Consider the following 21588-nt stretch of genomic DNA (forward strand, 5'->3'; position numbering starts at 1 on the left):
GTAATGAGTTATAGGAATAATCATAGTAGTAGTTACACAGATACTCTAGAAGCTGTCATGTTGCCCTGCATATAATTGCTTACAGCTCACTCATACCTGCTTCCAATATTGTTTTAGCTTCTGTAACTTCTCCTGCAGAAAAGGATCTTTAGGGACTGTCCACACCAGTGCGAACAAGGGAAGTGGGCTTTCTGCTTTGAGAGGGGCCATGAGGTGTGGGAATGTGGCTTAGTGGTAGAGTGCCTGCTAGCAGGTTGGAAGGCCTGGCTCAATTCCCAAGTACCACATAAACAGAGAAACCTGGAGGTGGCACTCTGGCTCAAGTGATAGAGCTCTACTAGCCTTGAGCAAACAGCGGCTCAGGGATAGAGCTCAGGCTCAGAATTCAAGGCCCACAAATGGCATAAAGAAAGCGGGGACATGATATCAGACTGGGTGCTGCACTTCTTAGGCACCTGACAATCCAGTGTAGTCCTGGCTGTCAATAACGACTTTCTTTTGGTTGTACTCTGAGTCTGCGTCATCTCTCCTGGAGGAGTCATCGCCTCCAGATTTTGGAGGCCCCAGCAGGATCTCTAGGATACAACAACCCAGGCTCCAGGGTATTTCAGCCAATTGCCGGGCACCAAGGAGATAAACTAGATCAATTCCTAGGTGAGACACCCCCTGAAACATTCCAGGGCCCCAGGAAATGCACATTCTCCTCCCTGCTGTTATAGAGGCTCCCAAGGCTTCCACTCCAAATATTTCAGGAGACCAATGTAACCTCGTTCCTCTTCTTCCTCCCTTCTCCTCCTCTTCCTCCTCCTCCTCTCCTCTTTCTCCCCCTCCTCCTTCTCCTCCTCTCCTCCTCCTCCTCCTCCTCCTCCTCCTCCTCCTCCTCCTCCTCCTCCTCCTCCTCCTCTTTCTCCTCCTCTTCCTCCTCTTCCATTTCTCACTATCACACTAAGAGTAGACAGTCTCTTTTCATTCCTGGGGCCTCAGGTCAGGCATGGTCAACTGCAAGCACACAGATGGATGGTCTAGTCAGGAGAAAAAAAAGTTAAAAATTTATGCCCTGTCCAGGGGCTTTCTTGCCCAGGCTAGCTTCAAACTGCACCCCTCAGATCTCAGTCTACTAAGTAGCTAGGATTAAAAATGTGAGACACCAGTGCTCAGCTAATCAGTTGTTTTGATTCTTTTTTTAAAAACTTACTTTAGGAGGTATTAAAAGTAGAAGGAGTGGGGAAGTTCATATGAGAAGTCCATGGCTGCCTACAAGGTCTTTGGATCAGGAAATCTTCTGGGATGGGTAGTAACTGTGGTTTCAAGTCTGTGTTGGGTCAAGGCCAGGCTCTGGGCTCTGAGGCTGGGTGAGGGTCTATGATTCATTCTGGGCCCCCAGGGTCTGTGGGGCAGAGCCTCGCTCCAACCATATGCATAAAATGTGCCCATTTGCTTGCTATGGGCCTAGGAGAAAGGATTTAGAAGAACATAGGCCTGGTGGAGCTGTTGATTGGCGGCTGGGGTTGGGGTTGGTGTAGAGACTGGCTCATGACTTCCAGGAACACTTGCCTGTCGGCCTATAGCAGACTCCAAAAAAAAGCATGGCAGCTTATTTGGCTCATCCAGTGGGTGCTGACGTGGGATGGGGCCACATTCTCCCTCTGCAAGCCAAACATTTGAGGCTAATTTCCACCCATCCTTGGGGATCAGGGACAGGAGCCACCAGAGCTGTGGTTCAAGTGGTAGAGGGCCAGCCTGAGCACAAAGAGACTCAGAGACAGAGCCCAGCCCCTGACTTCAAGCCCCAAGACCAGCAAAGAATAAAGAAAGAAAAAAAAATCCCTTCACTATTAACTTTGTTCCTGTCCTTCATTAAACTTCTTTCTCACTAGGTACTGGTGGCTGACCCCAGTAATCCTAGCTACTCAAAGTCAGTCAGGGCAGGAAAGTCATGAGACTCTGATCAGCAATGAACCCCCAAGAAAAGCCAGATGTGGAGCTGTGACTGATGGGATAGACCAACAGTCTTCAGCACAGAATGTCAGGGACAGCACCCAGGCCCCAACTTCAAATCCCAGGACCATCACACATGCATACACACACACACACACACACACACACACACACACACACACACACACGCACACAGACACACACAAGAGCATTCTAAAATCCATGCTTCATCCTAGCTCTTAACCTCAGGAAAACTGAGGGTTCAGCCAGTGGGAGGGAGGAGAGATTTTCTTGTGTTCACTCTCCCTTGCTCATTTTGTCCTGAGTCACCATGAGTGACATTTGTTTCTCCCATATGACCCCAGACACCAATCCTAGTTCCAAGTTCCAGAAACATCAGGAAAATCAAACACACGTGACCTCTTTGTCCTTATGCCCTTCCCCTATCTGTCGATAACCAGTTCCTTCCAGGAGGGATCATGGGAGCCCATCTCCACTCTGTGGCCAACCCTCATGCATCCCTCAAGAAGCACGAAATCCTACAAATGACTCCAAGAAAAAGATAAACATAAACAAATAAACAGAAAACCCAGAGGGGAGGAGAGAGGCCCAGGCCGGGGGCCAGCCCAGGTGTAGGCTGGTAACCCCATTCAAGGTATAAATGTCTGCCAAGCCTTTGTTAATCCTTTTCCCCACCTCTTCCCCCTTCTAAATCAACAAGCAAATTTTCTACCACCCAGCTTTGTTGTGCCCTTTATTCTCTCCACACAACACTCAGAGTCCAGCACCCTAGAAGGAGATGAAGCAAAATGCAAGTGCCAGGCCAGGCCTGGGGTGCCAGCCTCACCCAACTTCCACCCATTCGATGTTGCAAAGCAGGTGGCAGACCTCTGCCGTGCCAACAAACTGGGCACAGAGGCTACCCGGGACCTCTGCCCAGGTCTATGACACAACCCACTTGGACTCAAACTCACAAGTTTCATAAGGACATCTTTAGACCTTCCCCAGGAAACTTTGGTGACCCTCTCCTGAACTTACTCTTTTACCACACAGGGAGCCAAGCTCAAGTCCATGTGGTGTCCTCCATCTCTGGGGCTAGCTGACCCTGACAGGACAACTGTGCCAATCTCAGGACCCATCTAAGGGTGGGGGAGGGGTGGGAGGGAGGGAGTTCCAGTCCTCCCTTCCTCACACTGCCTGGGTCACTTCAGTGGAGATGATGAGTCAGCATCTTCATTTCCAGTAACAATCAAAACATCAGGCAGCCAGGCACCCCGGGCATGTCTGTCATCCTAGCAGATCAAGAGGCTGAGATCTGAGATTTGTGGTTCAATGCTAGCCTGGACAGGTATGTCCATGAGACTCTGATCTCCAATGAACCACCAGAAAACTGGAAGTAGTGCTGTGGCTCAAAGTGGTGAAATGCTAGCCTTGAGAAAAAGAGTCTCAGGGACAGTGTCCAGGCCCGGAGTTCAAGCCCCACAAATGACAAAAGAGTCTCTCACATTTGCATTCCAGGCAAAATCTCTGGGCTCTGTGCACAAGAAACCTATGTGTAAAATAGGGGGCAGTCATAAATAACCACAGTAATAGAAGTGATCTAATAAATGGAATGCACTTGCCTAGGGGGTGGGACATACAGCGGGGGCTCTTTGCAAATTGGACCCCTTGGTAGTGGGGGTTTCTGCCACATTGCTGGTTATTATGTCCTAGACCTAGCCTGTCCCTCTGCCCATTGTGACGCCGGAATGTTGTATTCAGGGCTATGTGGTGTTCTGCTAAAATGTGACTCAGGTGGTGGATCACGGGCAGTGGGGGGTACCGGCTCCGTGACCCCTATCATGACCTTCCACTTGGGGTCTCAAGAGACAGCATAGGGCTACAATCACAGCAGGTCTGCACCTGGGCTCAGGTGCTCACTGTCGATTCTGGCTGGGCTTTCTTCCTCCATACTCACAGTTATGTATCGTTCTTAGCCCCTGACCCTCCAAGCCATCACCCTTGAATCCCCCAAATCGTACTTCACTAGAACGTTCTCAAACCCATAACCATCTTTCACCAATACATTATTTGGATGAAACCCACACCTCTCCCAAGACCCTTAAAAAATTCACTCATGGGGCTGGGGATATGGCCTAGTAGCAAGAGTGCCTGCCACATATACATGAGGCCCTGGGTTCGGTTCCCCAGCACCACATATACAGAAAATGGCCAGAAGTGGCGCTGTGGCTCAAGTGGCAGAGTACTAGCCTTAAGCAAAAAGAAGCCAGGGGGGCTGGGGATATAGCCTAGTGGCAAGAGTGCCTGCCTCAGATACACGAGGCTCTAGGATCGATTCCCCAGCACCACATATACAGAAAACGGCCAGAAGCGGCGCTGTGGCTCAAGTGGCAGAGTGCTAGCCTTGAGCAAAAAGAAGCCAGGGACAGTGCTCAGGCCCTGAGTCCAAGGCCCAGGACTGGCCAAAAAAAAAAAAAAAAAAAAAGAAGCCAGGGACAGTGCTCAGGCCCTGAGCCCAAGCCCCAGGACTGGCCAAAAAAAAAAAAAAAATCACGCATGCTGTGTGAGGTCTTGGAGACCCACTATCTAAAAGCTCAAGGAACTCTACCCAAGATTTGAAGGTAATGAATCCACAGTTTTGGGGTACTTCCTCCTCAAGTGCCACACACCCAGCCTGTTTCTCCTTCCCACGTCTGTTACACTGGCTATGTCTCAAATTTGGTACAGTGCCTGGTAGAGGATGGATGAGGGGGTGGAAAGGAGGACGCGTGCAAAGAAAACAAGACAGTTATGCAACCCAGGCCAAAGGCCAGACTTCAGTCACGCAGAGTAGAGTATAAAGGCAGGCTAGACGCCGGCTCAGCCACCACCATCTGACTGGCACCCTGGTCTCCACCATGCTGGCCTCAGGCATGCTGCTGGTGGCCGTGCTGGCCTGTCTGACTGTCCTGGTGTTGATGTCTGTCTGGCGGCAGAGGAAGCTGGCGGGAAAGCTGCCTCCAGGCCCCACGCCATTGCCTTTCCTTGGAAACTATCTGCAGCTCAACACGGAGCAGATGTACGACTCTCTCATGAAGGTGCGGCGGGCCGGGAAGTGGTGGGATGGCGTGGTGGGACAGATGCGCCCAGATCCACAGGGCAGGGGCGCTGACCACAGACTGCGTGAGCCAGAGTTTTTATTTTATTTTCCAGTCCTCCAGCTTAAACTCAGGGCCTGAGCCCTGTCCCTGAGCTTCATTTTGCTCAAGGCTAATGCTCTACCACTTGAGACACAGTGCCACCTCCAGTTTATTCTTTTGATGTGGTGCTGAGGAATCAAACCCAAAGGGGAAAGGGGTTGGTGGGGACCTTTAGAAGCCAATTTCTATCTTGGCACCATGGCTCCCTCTTGGAATCCTAGCTACTCAGCAGATTCACATCTTAGGATTGTGGTTCAAAGCCAGCCAGGTCAGGAAATCCCATGAGACTCTTATCTCCCATGATGAGCTACTGGAAAACTAGAAGTGGGGCTGTGGCCCTAAGTGTTAGTATGCTGGCCTTGAGCAGACGTGCTCAGGGACAGAGCCCAGGTGCCAAGTTCCAGCCCCAGGACAGGCACCAAGAAGAAAAATGTGTGTGTGTATGTGTGTGTGTGTGTGCCCGCGCCGGCACGCACTCACATGAGTGTGTGAGTATGTGTTCCTGAGCAGTATTAGACCACATGTGGGAATATTCAATCTCTTGACTTTGCCAGGGTTTGGGGGAAGAAAAACGAATGCACCCCAGTACCTGCAAGCTTCCTCCTCAAAGTATTCCCATCTGCCCTTTCCCAGCTAAGGGATCGCTTCGGCCCCGTGTTCACGGTTCACCTGGGCCCTCACCGGGTCGTGGTGCTGTGTGGCCAGGATGCTGTGAAGGAGGCACTGGTGGATCAGGCCGAGGAGTTCAGCGGGCGCGGGGAGCAGGCCACCTTCAACTGGTTCTTCAAAGGCTATGGTGAGTGAAGGTGACATGGAGTGGAGATCTGAGTGGTCTCAGTATCCCCAGCCTGTCTCCTCTGGATCTTTCAAGCTTCTGGCTTGCCTCAGACCTTCCCAGTGTCTTTCCCGCTTGCTTCCAGTTCTCTGTGGACAGAAAGCAGTCACTCTTCCCCTTTCCATCCATTTCAAAAGTCACCTCCTGACTTTCTGCCTCTCCTCCACTCTCCTCCTCTCTCTTTACTCCCTCTCTCTCTGAGGGAGGGGGACTGTCTCCCCTTCCCTGTCTCTTTCCCCATGATCTGCAAATTTTTGGCCCTGAGTCTGGGGTTTCTTCCTGGCTCCCTCGTTCGCTCTCGGCCCATAGAGCTCCTCTCCCTTCTCTTGCTCTATGCACAGCCGGGCCTACAGGCCTCCAGCTTCCCCAGCATCCCTAGGGTGCTCTGAGGGTCCTAGCTCGCACGCACTTTGGTGGTCATGGGTTCTGATCTTCCCTCTTCCCACTCCCCAGGTGTGGCCTTCAGCGATGGGGAGCGCGCCAAGCAGCTGAGGCGCTTCTCCATCACCACACTGCGGGACTTTGGTGTGGGCAAGCGTGGCATTGAGGAGCGCATCCAAGAGGAGGCGGGCTTCCTCATCCAGGCACTGCGGGACACTCGCGGTGGGTGCCAGGCAGGGGGAGGGTGGGGCCGGGGGTGGGTGAACCCAGGCTACACGACCCCATAAAACCTCTCCCAAAGGGTCAAACTGGCATCAGGTCACTGGGATTGGTTCTTTTCCAGGACAGATCTATCCTGGGTTCCCCTCCACCAAGGCAAACCCCTAACCCTTCCCCCTGCAGATGCTCCATTATTTCTCCACTCCTCACCTGCCACTCCTGCTGAGCTCTCACTCTCCAAGTTTCATAACCCCTCACCCTTCACCCCTGAAAACCCCTACCCTTCAGCCCTGCAGGCTCCTCCATAAACCCCTCACTCTCCACCCTGCAGGCACCTTCATTGACCCCACCTTCTACCTGAGCAGAACCGTCTCCAATGTCATCAGCTCCATTGTCTTTGGGGACCGCTTCGACTATGAGGACAAGGAGTTCCTGTCTCTCCTGGAAATGATTCGGAGCAGCTTCCAGTTCACAGCCACCTCCACCGGCCAGGTACCCACACCGCGCCCCTGCCCTGAAAGTAGGTCATAGAAATAACTTCAAATTAGCCAGGATCTGATGGCTTACGCCTGTCATCCTAGCTACTAGGAAGGCTGACATTTGAGGATTTTGGTTCAAATTCAGCCTGGCAGGAAAGTCTGTGAGACTCTTACCTCCAATGGATCAGCAAATCCTGGAAGTGGCACTGTGGCTCAAAGTGGTAAAGCACCACCCTTGAGCAAAAGAGGTCCGGAACAGTGCCCTAGCCCCACCACAGACAGAACAAATGTGAAGGCTATTGACTCAAACCTGTCATCCCAGATATTCAGGAGGCTGAGATCTGATGGATGTTGAAACCATCCTGGGCAGGAAAGTCTATGAGACTCCAATTACCCAGTGAAAAGCAATGACTTGGAGCTGTGGCTCACATACTCGAGTGCCTGGGAGAGGCAGGGTACTCACCGGCCCAGCCCTGGGCAGGGCGCACCTGTCAGGTCAAGAAGTTGGTTTGCTGAGAGCTGCAGTCAAGGAGCCCAGGGGGTGGTGGAGCCGCACCCTCCCCCGCAGGCTTTGTGTTCAGGTGGAAATGTCCACCTGTCCTCAGAGACCTGCGTATTGGTCACTGACTCTGGGTCCTGGCACAGCTCTTCAGGTGTACACATGGTGGGCTGGTTTTGAGGGTAACTTGGAGGCAGGAGGATGGCAGATGGGGGCCCATGACCTGTGGGGGTGGATTGACAATTAGGGGAGGGGTGTGTTGTGCCCTGTGTTCTACTGAAGATTGAAGCCAAGACCTGGAGCATATTAGCCATGCACTCTGTCCTTGAGCTAACTATTTTATCATTCTTTATTTATTCACACATTTATGCGATGCATGGTTGCCCCAAACTTGAGACCTTCCTGGACTCCATCTCCAGAGTAGCTGGGATTACAGGTGTGTGCTATGCTGTCCAGTGAATGTCTGTTTTTTTTTTTTTTCCACTTTCTCTCTCCACAACTCCCCCTGCCCCCCCCCACCCCAGCTCTATGATATGTTCTACTCCATCATGAATCACCTGCCGGGACCACAGCAACAGGCCATTAAGGAGCTGCAGGGGCTGGAGGATTTCGTCACCAAGAAGGTAGAGCAGAACCAGCGCACCCTGGATCCCAACTCCCCGCGAGACTTCATTGACTCCTTCCTCATCCGCATGCTGGAGGTGTGTGCAGCAGCCCGGGGGAGGGGGCGGGGCAGGCAGTTGAGTGCCAAGGAGATTGGGGTAGGATGGAAAACCTAGAACTATGTCAATTATATAAATAATCCTCAGTGTGGATCATGGTTGATTATATAAACAATCCTTAATGTCCACTGGGAATGTGCCTTAGCGGCAGAGTGCTTGCCCAGCATGCTTGAAGTCCAGGGTTCGATTCCTCAACACCACATACACAGAAAAATCCAGAAGTGGTGCTGTGACTCATGTGGTAGAGTGCTAGGATTGATCAAAAGAAGCTCAGGGACATTGTCTAGGCCCCGAGTTCCAGCCACAGGACTCACAAAAAAAGAAAGTAGTTAATAAATAGTACTCAATGTCAATCATAATGAATATGGGTGTTCTTCTACAGAACCCTTATCCACAGAGAAGATAATGGTAACCAACTCTACCCCAATGCCTGTGCTGGGGCTTGTTCTTTCTTGTTTTCTTTCTTTCTTCCTTTTTCACATTTGTGGAGCTTGAACTCGGGACCTGGGCATTATTCCTGAGTTTCTTTTGCTCAAGGCCTAGTGCTCTACCTTGAGCCACTTTGAGATTGGAGATAAGAGTCTCATGCCCTTTCCTGCCCAGGCTGACTTCCAACCATGATCCTCAGATCTGAGCTTTCTGAGTAGCTACAATTACAGGTGTAAGCCTCCAGGGCCTGTCTAAACTAGGTATTATTTAGTGCCCATCACAGCCTTTTCTATATGTGTGTACCAGTCCTGGGGCTTGAACTCATGTCCTGGATACTGTCCTTGAGCTTCTTTTGTTCAGGGCTAGCACTCTACCTTTTGAACCACAGCTCCACTTCCATTGTGTGTGTGTGTTATTACTGTTGTTTTTGTGCCTGCTAATATGGGATAAACATCTCACAGACTTCCCTGCCAGGACTGGGTTCTAATGGCAAATCCTCAGATCTCAGCATTCTGAGTAGCTGGGATTGCAGACATGAGCCACTGGTGCTGGCCCATCCTAACTATTAGTATCACAATGAAGCATCACAGCCTAGAGAGTGATGGTGATCTGCCTGAGCTCACACAGCATGGAAACTGTGTCGTCTACCTTACTCCAGGTCTGTTTCTGACAATGGTGCTTTAAGTTACCACACCAAATGAGAGTGAGTGGTCTAGAGTTCAAGCCCCAGTACTGGCACACACACAGACAAACACAAACACTCATGATAAATATCCTAGCTACACAGGAGCCTGAGTTGTGAGGATCATGGTTCAAAACCAGCCAAGGCTGGAAAGTCCATGAGACTCTTATATCCAGTTAACCACCAGAAAAGTTGAAGTATGCTGTAGCTCTAAGGGGTATATCACTAGGCTTGAGTTCAAGCCCCACAATTGACAAAAATAATCAACCAACCAGCCAGAGGGTCAGCCAGGCAAAGGCCAGAGGTGCATTTTGGGCCACAGGCAACATCCTGGGCAAAGTTGTGGAAACAGAATGGAGAGCCTGGCAGATTGATGTTCTACCTGGACCTCACAGAGGTAGATGCCAAGAGAACATTCCAGAAGATCCTTCAAAGGCATGGGCAGTGGGCTGGGAATATGGCCTAGTGGTAAAGTGCAAGCGTCATATATATGAAGCCCTGGGTTCGATTCCTCAGCACCACATATATAGAAAATGGCCAGAATTAGCGTTTGTCCAAATTCTCCAGGAACACACAAGTCTTCGCCGTCACATGAAGTGTGGGCGCATTTCTGCTTAGTATAGGTTGGGGCTAGCATGGTGGCCCCTCCTGAATGTGTTCAGCATCTGTACAAATGAATTTTATTTGCTACAGTTTGTGAAGCTGTATAGTTAAAGGAAATGAAAACCTTTTCAGCATAAATACATTTTACTTGCACTGTGTTTTTTAGCTAAAAGTGAAAACTTAGATTAAATAAAAGCAGAGTTGAGAAGAATCATCAAAAGACTGTTCTCAGTGTGAATCAAGTGTTGAAAAATGGTTGGTGTATTTTGTCAGTAATTGTACATAATTTTTGGCACATAACATAAAATGGCTATGTAAACTATAATTATTTTGCTAAGAGACTGTATGCAAGCTATGGGCAGACTTTACAGACGTCCAGACCAAAGTCCCTTCTTTGTACCTATTTTTTTATTACAAATATACTAATTGGTTCTTTATATTTTCAGAGGTTATTGTATTAAATTGTCTATTGATAGTATTTTTATGACTGTAAATATTTTGGCTTCCTCCATGTGAATTCTCACGTTAGACATGAATTCTTACGTGTGAACTGAACGCTGATCAGTATTTTTTACCCACACCCAAGAACTGTTACACTTTTATTTTATCTTTTAGGAAATCTCGTCTTTCCATTTTTTCATGTACATTTTGCACAACTACTTGTTCATATGTAAATATTTTACTTTCAAAAATGAAGTTTTTAATTGCTATTGTTTTATATAGCATTGAAAGAAATTTAACTCCTTTATTAAAAACAAATTTATCGGGGCTGGGGATATAGCCTAGTGGCAAGAGTGCCTGCCTCGGATACACGAGGCCCTAGGTTCGATTCCCCAGCACCACATATACAGAAAAAAACGGCCAGAAGCGGCGCTGTGGCTCAAGTGGCAGAGTGCTAGCCTTGAGCGGGAAGAAGCCAGGGACAGTGCTCAGGCCCTGAGTCCAAGGCCCAGGACTGGCCAAAAAAAAAAAAAAAAACAAATTTATCTGTAAAAAAAAACAGAAAAACAACAAGAAATAGCACTTGGCTCAAGTGGCAGTGTGCTAGCCTTGAGCAAAAGGAAGCCATGGACAGTACTGAGGCCCTGAGTCCATGCCCCAGTACTGACAACAAAAACAAAGCAAAACAAAACAAAGGCGGGGAAAATGGGGTAGACTTGAAGGCCTTTCTCCCTACAGGAGAAGAAGAACCCCAATACGGAATTCCACATGAAGAATCTGGTGCACACCACCCTGAACCTCTTCTTTGCGGGCACGGAGACTGTCAGCACCACCTTGCGTTATGGCTTCCTGCTGCTCATGAAACACCCAGATGTGGGGGGTAAGGCCGGGAATGGGCAGGGACAGAGAAATGAGGGGAGGGGGCAGGCCCTAAAAGTCCCCTAAGTTAGCTGTCAAGTTCTCATTTCTACTAACAACCTGGAGTTTCACATGGGCCCTGTTACAATCAAGACGGGAGAGTCAGCCTGTGCACTTAGCTATCACAGTCGTAGCTATGAAAATAGTAGGAGCCAGGGCAGTGGCTCCTCCAGTCATCCTAGCTACTCAGGAGGCTGGCAGCTGAGGATTTGCCTTTGGAATCCAGCCAAAGCAGGGAGATGTATGAGATTCATATCTCCAAGACACCGCCAGAAAACTGGAAGTGAGGCTGTCGCTAAAAGTGGTAAAAGAGTTCAGGGACAGCCCCCTGGCTCTGAATTCAAGCCCCCAAACTGATAAATACATGTATATTGGTGCTTCCTAAACGGATTGGTAAATTGCTGATTTCAACCACAAGGACCCCACTGCCTCCTTCACCAAGCCACAGCCTAAGACAGCCCTTGATAATGATAGGACAGCGAGCTAATGCCCAACAGAATGTTGTGAATGAATGATGAGCTGTACGCCTGTCACTCATTGTTCTAAGACCTACACACAGGTTTCTTTGCCTGCCTCCCTGGCCTGCCTTCTTTCTTCATTCCTTCCTTCCTTCCTTCCTTCCTTCCTTCCTTCCTTCCTTCCTTCCTTCCCTCCTTCCTTTCTTCTTCCTTTCTGTCAGTTATGGTGGGGCTTGAACACAGGGCTTTGATGCAATCCATGAGCTTTTTTGATATAGGCTGGTGCTCTAACCCTTGAGTCACAAATCCACTTCTGGTTTCTGGTGGTTTATTGGAGTTTACAGTCTCTTACCTTTTCTGCCTAGGCTGGCTTTGAACCCTGATCCTTAGATCTCAACCTCCTGAATAGCTAGTATGACAGGTGGTAGCCACCAGTGCCAAGCTCTTTTCTTCTTCTTCTTCTTCTTCTTCTTCTTCTTCTTCTTCTTCTTCTTCTTCTTCTTCTTCTTCTTCTTCTTCTTCTTCTTCTTCTTCCTTTTTGATTCTCATCCCTAATTTAAAGACTTCAAATACCTAAACACATTTCTTCTTTCTCTCCCAACTCCCAGCCAAAGTCCACGAAGAGATTGATCGGGTCATTGGCAAAAACCGGCAGCCAAAGTTTGAGGACCGAGCAAACATGCCCTACACAGAGGCTGTGATTCACGAGATCCAGAGATTTGGAGACATTATTCCCATGGGGCTGGCCCGCAGGGTCACAAAGGACACCAAGTTCCGGGAGTTCCTTCTGCCCAAGGTGCCCCTTGCCTGGGACCCCTGCACCCCAAATCTATTACACACTATTGACTCCCTGTCTTCCCTTCTTAATCGAAGGTTCCTCACACACACACACACACCCGTGTCCCTTCTTCTTTCCTACTCAGACAACTCTGTATCCTGGCTCCCTGCAACACCCCTCCTCCCCATCTGCCCTGGCTCAGGAGATCCATGCCTTGATTTGAATCTTCCTAAATGGGGTGATGAAAATCCCATCACTGGTGACTCGGGCCTGTCCTCATAGGCATTCAGGAGGCTAAGTTCTGAGAATCGACATTTAAAGTCAGCTCCAGCAGAAACGTCTATGAGACTTAATTTTTTTTTTCGGCCTGGGGCTTGATCTCATGGCCTGGTCACTGTTCTTGAGTTCTTTTTGCTCAAGACTAGCATTCTACCAGCCATGGTACCACCACCATAAGACTCTTATCTACAGTGAACCACCAAAACTCCTGGAAGTGGAGCTGTGGGCTCAAAGAGGCAGAGTGCTAGCCTTGACCAAAAAAAAAAAAAAAAAAAAAAAAAAAAAAAAAAAACCAAAAACTCAGAGACAATGCCTTGGCTCTGAGTTCAAGGCCTAGGACTGAAACACACACACAAGAGCAGGGGTTAAATCTTATTTACCCAGACCTCTTGCTTAAGAACAGGAATCTCCAGTCATCAATAGATCATTCCAGAAGGCCCGGAATCTCATAGCTCTGGCACATGTACCTGCCAAGTCCACTCGCCCCCCCAACCATCCACCTAGAGAGACAAGAGAGGTAGATCTCCCAAACTGTGGCTTCTGGAAGCCTCAAACCTGTGTCCACCAAGCCCCTGGTAACAGGAGGAACTTCTACTCACTCACAGAGACCTTAACCTCATGGTCCCTGAAGCCTCTCCCTCCCTCCTCCACTCCCATGACTCCACTCCCTGGCCCTTCCTACCCCATCCCAGGGGACTTTCAGCACATTCATCTTCCAACTGCCTTTCTCACTCTCCCTTCCTCCTCTTCTTCTCAGGGTACCGAAGTGTTCCCCATGCTGGGCACTGTGCTTAAAGACCCCAAGTTCTTCTCTAACCCCCGAGATTTCAACCCTCACCACTTCCTGGATGACAATGGACGGTTTAAGAAGAATGATGCTTTTGTCCCCTTTTCCATCGGTGAGTGACCAGAGGTGGCCACTGGTACATCACTCACAGCAAAGGGACAGCTGTGCGTGCCAGCCCCTCTTTGACCCACAAAACCATTAGTGTCTTTCCCCAGGTTGAAAGGTCTGATTGTATCTAGTCTGTGATCCCCTACCTGCAACCCATCATAATGCCCAAACATCCTGTTGGGTGCCAGGCAACACAAAAGGGATCATCAAAGCTCATTCAGAAATGAGGAAAATCAAGAACAGAGTGAGGTAGACACAGTGTCTGTGGCTCATGCCTCCATCCTAGCTACTCAGGAGGCTCAGATCTGAGGATCACAGTTGGAATCCAGCCTGGGGAAGGAAAGTCCGTGAGACTCTTAGCTTTACTGAAGCACCAGAAAATTGGAAGTGCCATGGAGCTCAAAGTAGTAGATGACTAGCTTCGAGTGGAAAAGCTTAGGGCTGCACCCAGGCCCTGAGTTCAACCCCAAGACTGACCAAAAAAATACTGTAAGTGGGGCTGTGGCTCAAGTGCTACAGTACCAGCATGGAGGAGAAAAACTCAAGGACAACACCCAGCATCCTCATGAACTAGGGAAACCCAGGTTCAGAGAGGAGGCTAGAATTTTATAGCTTTCCCTGCACTACCCTTAGAGAACTCACCTGGGGACTTAGAGTTGGGAGGTTAGCTCACAGATAGAGTTGGCTTCAGCCCTGCTTGCCTCTTGTCCTCTGCAGGAAAGCGGTATTGTTTTGGAGAAAGCCTGGCTAGAATGGAGCTCTTTCTCTTTGTCACCACCATCATGCAGAACTTCCGCTTCAAGTCCACCCAGGCTGCCCAAGACATCGACGTGTCCCCCAAATATGTGGGCTTTGCCACAATCCCACCAACCTATACTATAAGCTTCCAGCCTCGCTGACCCCAGAGCTGAGCTGGGGGAGGGGGAAAGAAGGGGATGCAGGGCCAGAGGGGGAGGGAGGGCCCTGGGCCACTAGGAGTGGTGGGAAGATGGGAGGGGGCAATTGTCAGATGGGAAGAGCAAACAGGCCAGATTGCTGACCTTGCTGAAGATGGGTGTTTCCAAGCTGGAATGTCAGAAAGGGAATTTTGACGTCATGAGCAGTAATAAAAACAAATCAGTTCTTATTTATTAAAGGAATTTTGTGTGTCATGTTTCTATCAGGTGTCTGATGATCTCTGCCCACACAACCTGAGCAAAGGGTTTGTGCGCAGCTTGGGAATCTTCTGCAGATGAGAGGCATGCTAAGGCTTAGGAAGTCCTTGCTGAGGGCTGCTGCTCCGTAGGCCGGTCATCCCAGCTACTCAAGAGGCTGAGAGCTGAGGATCCCTGTTCAAAGCCAGCCTGACTAGGAAAAGCCCAGCAGACTCTTCCCTCCAATGAACCAACAAAAAGCTGGGAGTGGAGGTGGGGCTCAAGTGGTAGAGTGCTAGAAGGCTTTGAATTCAAGCCTTGTGAGAGAGAGAGGGAGAGATGCGAACAGAGAGGGAGAGGGAGAGAGAGAGGAAAACACCAAGAGAAACTCTGAAAGCATTGAAAGAAGTAATTAAATCACCAGAAGCTTTAACACCAGGAGAGGACTTTCAGGGTGAGAGTGGCATCCCTGATGTCCCACAGTGTCACCTCCCATGCCAGGAGTGGTAGATGCTCACTGCCGGCCTCTCCATCTCAAAGGTTCTGGCCCAGAGTGGACAGAAAGGAAATTCCTGAAGGAAATGCCCTGTGGCATCTTGGCTGGAACTGTGCTAAGCAGCAGCCAAGGCTCCCCTGCTCCCCCTGCAGGCTCATCATGGAACTGCCCAGCATGGAGGAAAACCACTCAATTTCTTAGCATTTCTCAACACCATTATCTCAGGATGGAGGCGTGGCTCACGTGAAAGGGCAACAGCCAATGAGCGTCAGCCACCGAGTTTGAGTCCTGGTGTATGTGTGTGTGTGTGTGTGTGTGTGTGTGTGTGTGTGTGTGTGTGTGTGTGTGTGATCTAGTCCTGGAGTTTGAATGCAGGGCCTGACCACTCTCTCTGAACTTTTTTTTTTTCCTCAAATTTTTATTATCAAACTGACGTACAGAGAGGTTACAGTATCATACATTGGGCATTGGATACATTTCTTGTACTGTTTGTTGCCTTGTCCCTCATGCCCCCCTCCCTCCCCCCCTTTCCCTCCCCCCCCAGGTGTTCAGTTCACTTACACCGAACAGTTTTGCAAGTATTGCTTTTGTAGTTATTTCTCTTTTTTTACCCTGTGTCTCTCGAATTTGGTATTCCCTTTGAATTTCCTACTTCCAATACCAGTAAACACGGTTTCCAATATACTCAGATAAGATTACAGAGATAGTGTAGGTACAAACATAAGAAGGTGATACAAAACATTATCAATAATAGAAACTACACATACACATACACGTTGAAAGTAGTTACAACTGTGATATATCACTTGTTTCCATAACATGGAGTTCATTTCAATTAGCATCATCTTATGTGTTTCTAAGGGTATAGCTATTGGGCCTTGTGATGCTCTGCTATGGCTTGCCTAAACCTGTACTAATTATTCCCAATAAGGGAGGCCATAGAGTCCATGTTTCTTTGGGTCTGGCTCACTTCACTTAGTATAACTTTTTCCAAGTCCTTCCATTTCCTTACAAATGGAACAATGTCATTCTTTCTGATAGAGGCATAAAATTCCATTGTGTAAATGTACCACATTTTCCTGATCCATTCATCTATGGAGGGGCATCTGGGTTGGTTCCAGCTTCTCGCTATGACAAATTGTGCTGCGATGAACATTGTTGTGCTGGTGGCATTACTGTGATTTTGTTTGTGGGCTTTTGGATAGATACCCAACAGTGGGCTGCTGGGTCATAGGGGAGTTCTATATTGAGCCTTCTGAGGAATCTCCATACTGCTTGCCAGAGTGGCTGAACCAGTTTACATTCCCACCAACAATGAAGTAGGGTTCCCTTTTGGCCACATCCCCTCCAACAATTGTTATTATTAGTTTTCTTGATATATGACATTCTTGCTGGGGTGAGATGGAATCTCAATGTTGTTTTGATTTGCATTTCCTTTATGGCCAGTGATGTAGAGCATTTTTTCATATGTCTATTGGCCATTCTCATTTCCTCATCAGAGAAGTTTCTTTGTAGGTCTTTAGCCCACTTGATGAGGGGGCTATTGGTTCTTTGCAGTTTTGTTTTGGAAGAAGGTAATTTTTTTAGTTCTGCATATATTTTAGAGATGAGGCCTTTGTCTGTTGAATGTCCGGTAAAGATCTTCGCCCAGTCTGTGGGCTTTCTGTTTATCTTGAGAGCTATGTCCTTTGCCGTGCAGAAGCTCTGGAGTTTGATGCAGTCCCATTTGTCCAACCTTTCTTTGATTTGTAGCCTTTCAGGGTCTTTGTTAAGGAAGTTCTGTCCTGTGCCAAGGAGCCCAAGTGTTTCTCCTACTCCTTCCTTTAGTGTCTTCAGGGTGCCTGTTTTGATTTCAAGTGAAAAACTAAAGCCATTCCCTTTAAAATCAGGAACAAGGCAGGGATGTCCACTCTCTCCCCTGCTCTTCAACATAGTACTAGAATTCCTAGCCAGAGCAATTAGGCAAGAAGAGAATATAAAGGGGATCCAAATAGGAAAAGATGAAGTTAAACTTTCTCTCTTCGCAGATGACATGATCCTATACCTAAAGAATCCCATAGACTCTACCCCCAAGCTACTAGAGCTGATACAAAACTTTGGCAAAGTTGCAGGATATAAAATAAACCTTCAAAAATCAACGGCCTTTCTCTATGCTAACAACCCGAAGACCGAGGCTGAAATCAGGAAAGCAACTCCTTTTGCAATAGCCCCCAAAAACATAAAATACCTAGGAATAACCTTAACCAAAGAAGTGAAAGACCTCTTTGAAGAGAACTTTAAAAGCTTGAAAAATGAAATTAAGTCAGAACTAAAAAAATGGAAAAACCTCCCATGCTCCTGGATTGGGAGGATTAATGTAATCAAAATGGCAATATTGCCAAAGGCTATCTACAAATTCAATGCAATACCCATTAATATCCCAACACCATTCTTTAATGAAATAGAGGAAGCAATCCAGAAATTCATATGGAACAATAAAAGACCTAGAATAGCAAAAACACTCCTAAGCAGAAAGAACAGTGCTGGAGGAATTACAATACCCAACTTCAAGCTGTATTATAAAGCTATAGTAATAAAAACAGCTTGGTATTGGCACCGGAACAGGCCTGAAGACCAATGGAACAGAATTGAAGACCCAGAATTAAACCCACAGAACTATGCCTACTTAATCTTTGATAAAGGAGCTAAAACAATAATATGGAAGAAAGATAGCCTCTTTAACAAGTGGTGCTGGCAAAACTGGCTCAACACATGCAACAAACTAAAACTAGATCCTTATATATCACCCTGCACCAAAATCAATTCCAAATGGATTAAAGACCTTGAAATCTCTCTGAACTTTTGTGGCTCAAGGCTAGCTCTCTACCACTTGACTCACAGTCCTATTTCTGACATTTTTTTCTTTTGGTACTTAATCTTTCCCAGGCTGACTTTGAACCACGATCTTCAGATCCCAGTCTCCTCAATAACTAGCAGTATAGGTAGGAACTACTGACACCCAGCTTCTATTTTATTTTTACTTAAAGGTATAATAGGGATTCTCAAACTTCACCATCCTACACTTTACCCTTAGCTTCCATCGCTCCATATTTTTTTTTATAGCTCCATCTGAAAGGGCTTCCGCCCTCCTCCACCTCTGAGACTATTTCCTTATAGTTTGACACTTAAAGATTTATGTAGCCATTGTTTCTTCCGGTTTCTAGGCAACAACCATAGTACCAGGTTGTGATAATGATCATAGTAATGAGTTATAGGAATGATCATAGTAGTGGTTACAAAGATACTCTAGAAGCTGTCATGTTGCCCTGTGTATGATTGCTTACAGCTCACTCATGCCTGCTTCCAATATTGTTTTAGCTTCTGTAACTTCTCCTGCAGAAAAGGATCTTTAGGGACTATCCACACCAGTGCGAACAAGGGAAGTGGGCTTTTACTTTAAAAGGGGCAATGCAGAGTGGGAATGTGGCTTAGTGGTAGAGTGCCTGCCCAGCGTGTTGGAAGGCCTGGCTCAATTTCTGAGTAGCACATAAACAGAGAAACCGGGAGGTGGCACTCTGGCTCAAGTGGTAGAGCTCTAGCCTTGAACAAAGAGCGGCCCAGGGATAGAGCTCAGGCCCAGAGTTCAAGGCCCAAAACTGGCATAAAGAAGAGGGAGGCATGATATCAGACTGGGTGCTGCACTTTTTGGGCACCTGACAGTCCTGTGTAGTCCTTGCTGTCAATAACGACTTTCTTTTGGTTGTACTCTGAGTCTGTGTCATCTCCCCTGGGGGAGTCTGCCCCTCCAGATTTTGGTGGCCCCAGTGAGATCTCTAGAAGACAATAACCCAACCCCTCGGTATTTCAGCAGGTGGCCAGGCACTAGGGAGAAAAACTAGATCAATTTCTAGGTGAGACATGCCCTGAAATATTCCAGGGCCCCAGGAAATGCACTTCTCTCCTCCCTGCTGTTCTACAGGCCCCCAAGGCTTCCACTCCAAATATTTGTATGAGACCAATGTAACCTCCTTCCTCTTCTTTCCTCTTCCTCCCCCTCCCCCTCCCCCTCCCCCTCCCGCTCCCCCTCCCGCTCCCCCTCCCCCTCCTCCTCCCCCTCCTCCTCCATTTCTCACTATCACACTAAGAGTGGACAGTCTCTCTTCATTCCTGGGGCCTCAGGTCAGGTATGGTCAACTGCAAGCACACAAATGGATGGTCTAGTCAGGAGAAAAAAGGTTAAAAATTTATGCCCTGTCCAGGGGCTTTCTTGCCCAGGCTGGCTTCAAACTGCACCCCTCAGATCTCAGTCTACTAAGTAGCTAGGATTAAAAATTTTGAGACACCAGTGCTCAACTAATCAGTTGTTTTTATTCTTTTTCTTAAAACTTACTTCAGGAGGTATTAAAAGTAGGAGGTGTGGGGAAGTCCATATGAAAAGTCCATGGCTGCCTACAAGGTCTTTGGATCAGGAAATCTTCTGGGATGAGTAGTAACTGTGGTTTCAAGTCTGTGTTGGGTCAAGGCAAGGCTCTGGGCTCTGAGGCTGGGTGAGGGTCTGTGATTGATTCTGGGCCCCACAGGGTGGGTGGGGCAGAGCCTTGCTCCACCCATTTGCAAAAAATGTGCCCATCTGCTTGCTCTGGGCCTAGGAGACAGAATTTAGAAGAACACAGGCCTGGTGGAGCTGTTGATTGGCAGTTGGGGCTGGGGCTGGCGTGGACACTGGCTCATGACTTCCAGGAACACTTGCCTGTTGGCCTATAGCAGACTCCAAAAGAAGCATGGCAACTTATTTGGCTCCTCTTGTGAGTGCTGACATGGGGTGGGGCCACATTCTCCCTCTGCAAGCCAATCATTTGAGGCTAATTTCCACCCAGCCTGGGGGAACAGGGACAGGAGCCACTAGGGCTGTGGTTCAAGTGGTAGTAGAGGGCCAGCCCTGAGCACAAAGAGACTCAGAGACAGAGCCCAGCCTCTGACATCAAGCCCCAAGACCAGCAAAGAATAAAGAAAGAAAAAAAATCCCTTCACTGTTTCCTTTGTTCCTGTCCTTCATTAAACTTCTTTCTCACTAGGTACTGGTGGCTGACCCCAGTAATCCTAGCTACTCAGGATGCTGAGATCTGAGCATTGTGTTTCAAAGTCAGTCAGGGCAGGAAAGTCATGAGACTCTGATCAGCAATGAACCCCCAAGAAAAGCCAGATGTGGAGCTGTGACTGATGGGATAGAGCAACAGTCTTCAGCACAGAATGTCAGGGACAGAACCCAGGCCCCAACTTCAAATCCCATGACCAGCACACATGCACACACACACACACACACACACACACACACACACACACACGCACACAGACACGCACAAGAGCATTCTAAAATCCATGCTTCATCCTTGCTCTTAACCACAGGGAAACTGAGGGTTCAGCCAGGGGAACGGGGGAGAGATTTTTCTTGTGTTCACCCTCCCTTGCTCATTTTGTCCTGAGTCACCATGAGTGACATGTGTTTCTCTCATATGACTCCAGACACCAATCCTAATTCCAAGTTCCAGAAACATCAGGAAGAGGAAACACACGTGACTTCTTTGTCCTTAAGTCCTTCTCCTATCTGTCGATACCCAGTCCATTCCAGAGGGATCATGGGAGCCCATCTCCACTCTGGCCACTCCTCATGCATCCCTCAGGAAGCACGAAATCCTACAAGTGACTACAAGGAAAAAGTAAACACAAACAAATAAACAGAAAACCCAGAGGGGAGGAGAGAGGTCCAGGCCGGGGGCCAGCCCAGGTGTAGGCTGGTAACCCCATTCAAGGTATAAATGTCTGCCAAGCCTTTGCTAATGCTTTTCCTTACCTCTTCCCTCTCCTAAATCAACAAGCAAATAATCCATCCCCCAGCTTTGTTGTTTGCCCTTTATTCTCTCCATACAACACTCAGAGTCCAGCACCCTAGAAGGAGATGAAGCAAAATGCAAGTGCCAGGCCAGGCCTGGGGTGCCAGCCTCACCCAACTTCCACCCATCCGATGTCGCAAAGCAGGTGGCAGACCTCTGCCGTGCCAACAAAGTGTGCACAGAGGCTACCAGGGACCTCTGCTACGGTCTATGACACAACCCACTTGGACTCAAACTCACAAGTTGCATAAGTACATCTTTAGACCTTCCCCAGGAAACTTTGGTGACCCTCTCCTGAATTTACTCTTTACCATACAGGGGGCCAAGCTCAAGTCTATGTGACATCCTCCATCT

General features: G+C 48.3%; 1 protein-coding gene across 1 annotated transcript; it reads left to right on the forward strand.

Annotated features, from left to right (window-relative positions):
• Nucleotides 1-4798: 4798 nt before the first annotated feature.
• LOC125339003 (cytochrome P450 2A5-like) lies at nucleotides 4799-14673 on the forward strand. Its single transcript, XM_048330060.1, has 9 exons — nucleotides 4799-5015; nucleotides 5751-5913; nucleotides 6406-6555; nucleotides 6884-7044; nucleotides 8055-8231; nucleotides 11146-11287; nucleotides 12392-12579; nucleotides 13598-13739; nucleotides 14453-14673. Exons 1-9 carry the CDS (start codon nucleotides 4836-4838, stop codon nucleotides 14632-14634), a joined length of 1485 nt encoding a protein of 494 aa, XP_048186017.1. The 5' UTR covers nucleotides 4799-4835; the 3' UTR covers nucleotides 14635-14673.
• The last annotated feature ends 6915 nt before the right edge of the window (nucleotides 14674-21588 follow it).

This window comes from Perognathus longimembris, chromosome 20 (genome assembly GCF_023159225.1).
Source record: "Perognathus longimembris pacificus isolate PPM17 chromosome 20, ASM2315922v1, whole genome shotgun sequence".
Classification (NCBI taxonomy): Eukaryota; Metazoa; Chordata; class Mammalia; order Rodentia; family Heteromyidae; genus Perognathus; species Perognathus longimembris.

Excerpts from the sequence above, each read along its gene's own strand:
- LOC125339003 (XM_048330060.1), top strand. The coding sequence starts at position 4,836 with ATGCTGGCCTCAGGCATGCTGCTGGTGGCCGTGCTGGCCTGTCTGACT. Across the intron at positions 5,914-6,405 it reads CTGGTTCTTCAAAGGCTATG|GTGTGGCCTTCAGCGATGGG; the intron begins GTGAGTGAAGGT and ends CCCACTCCCCAG. Across the intron at positions 12,580-13,597 it reads GGGAGTTCCTTCTGCCCAAG|GGTACCGAAGTGTTCCCCAT; the intron begins GTGCCCCTTGCC and ends TCTTCTTCTCAG.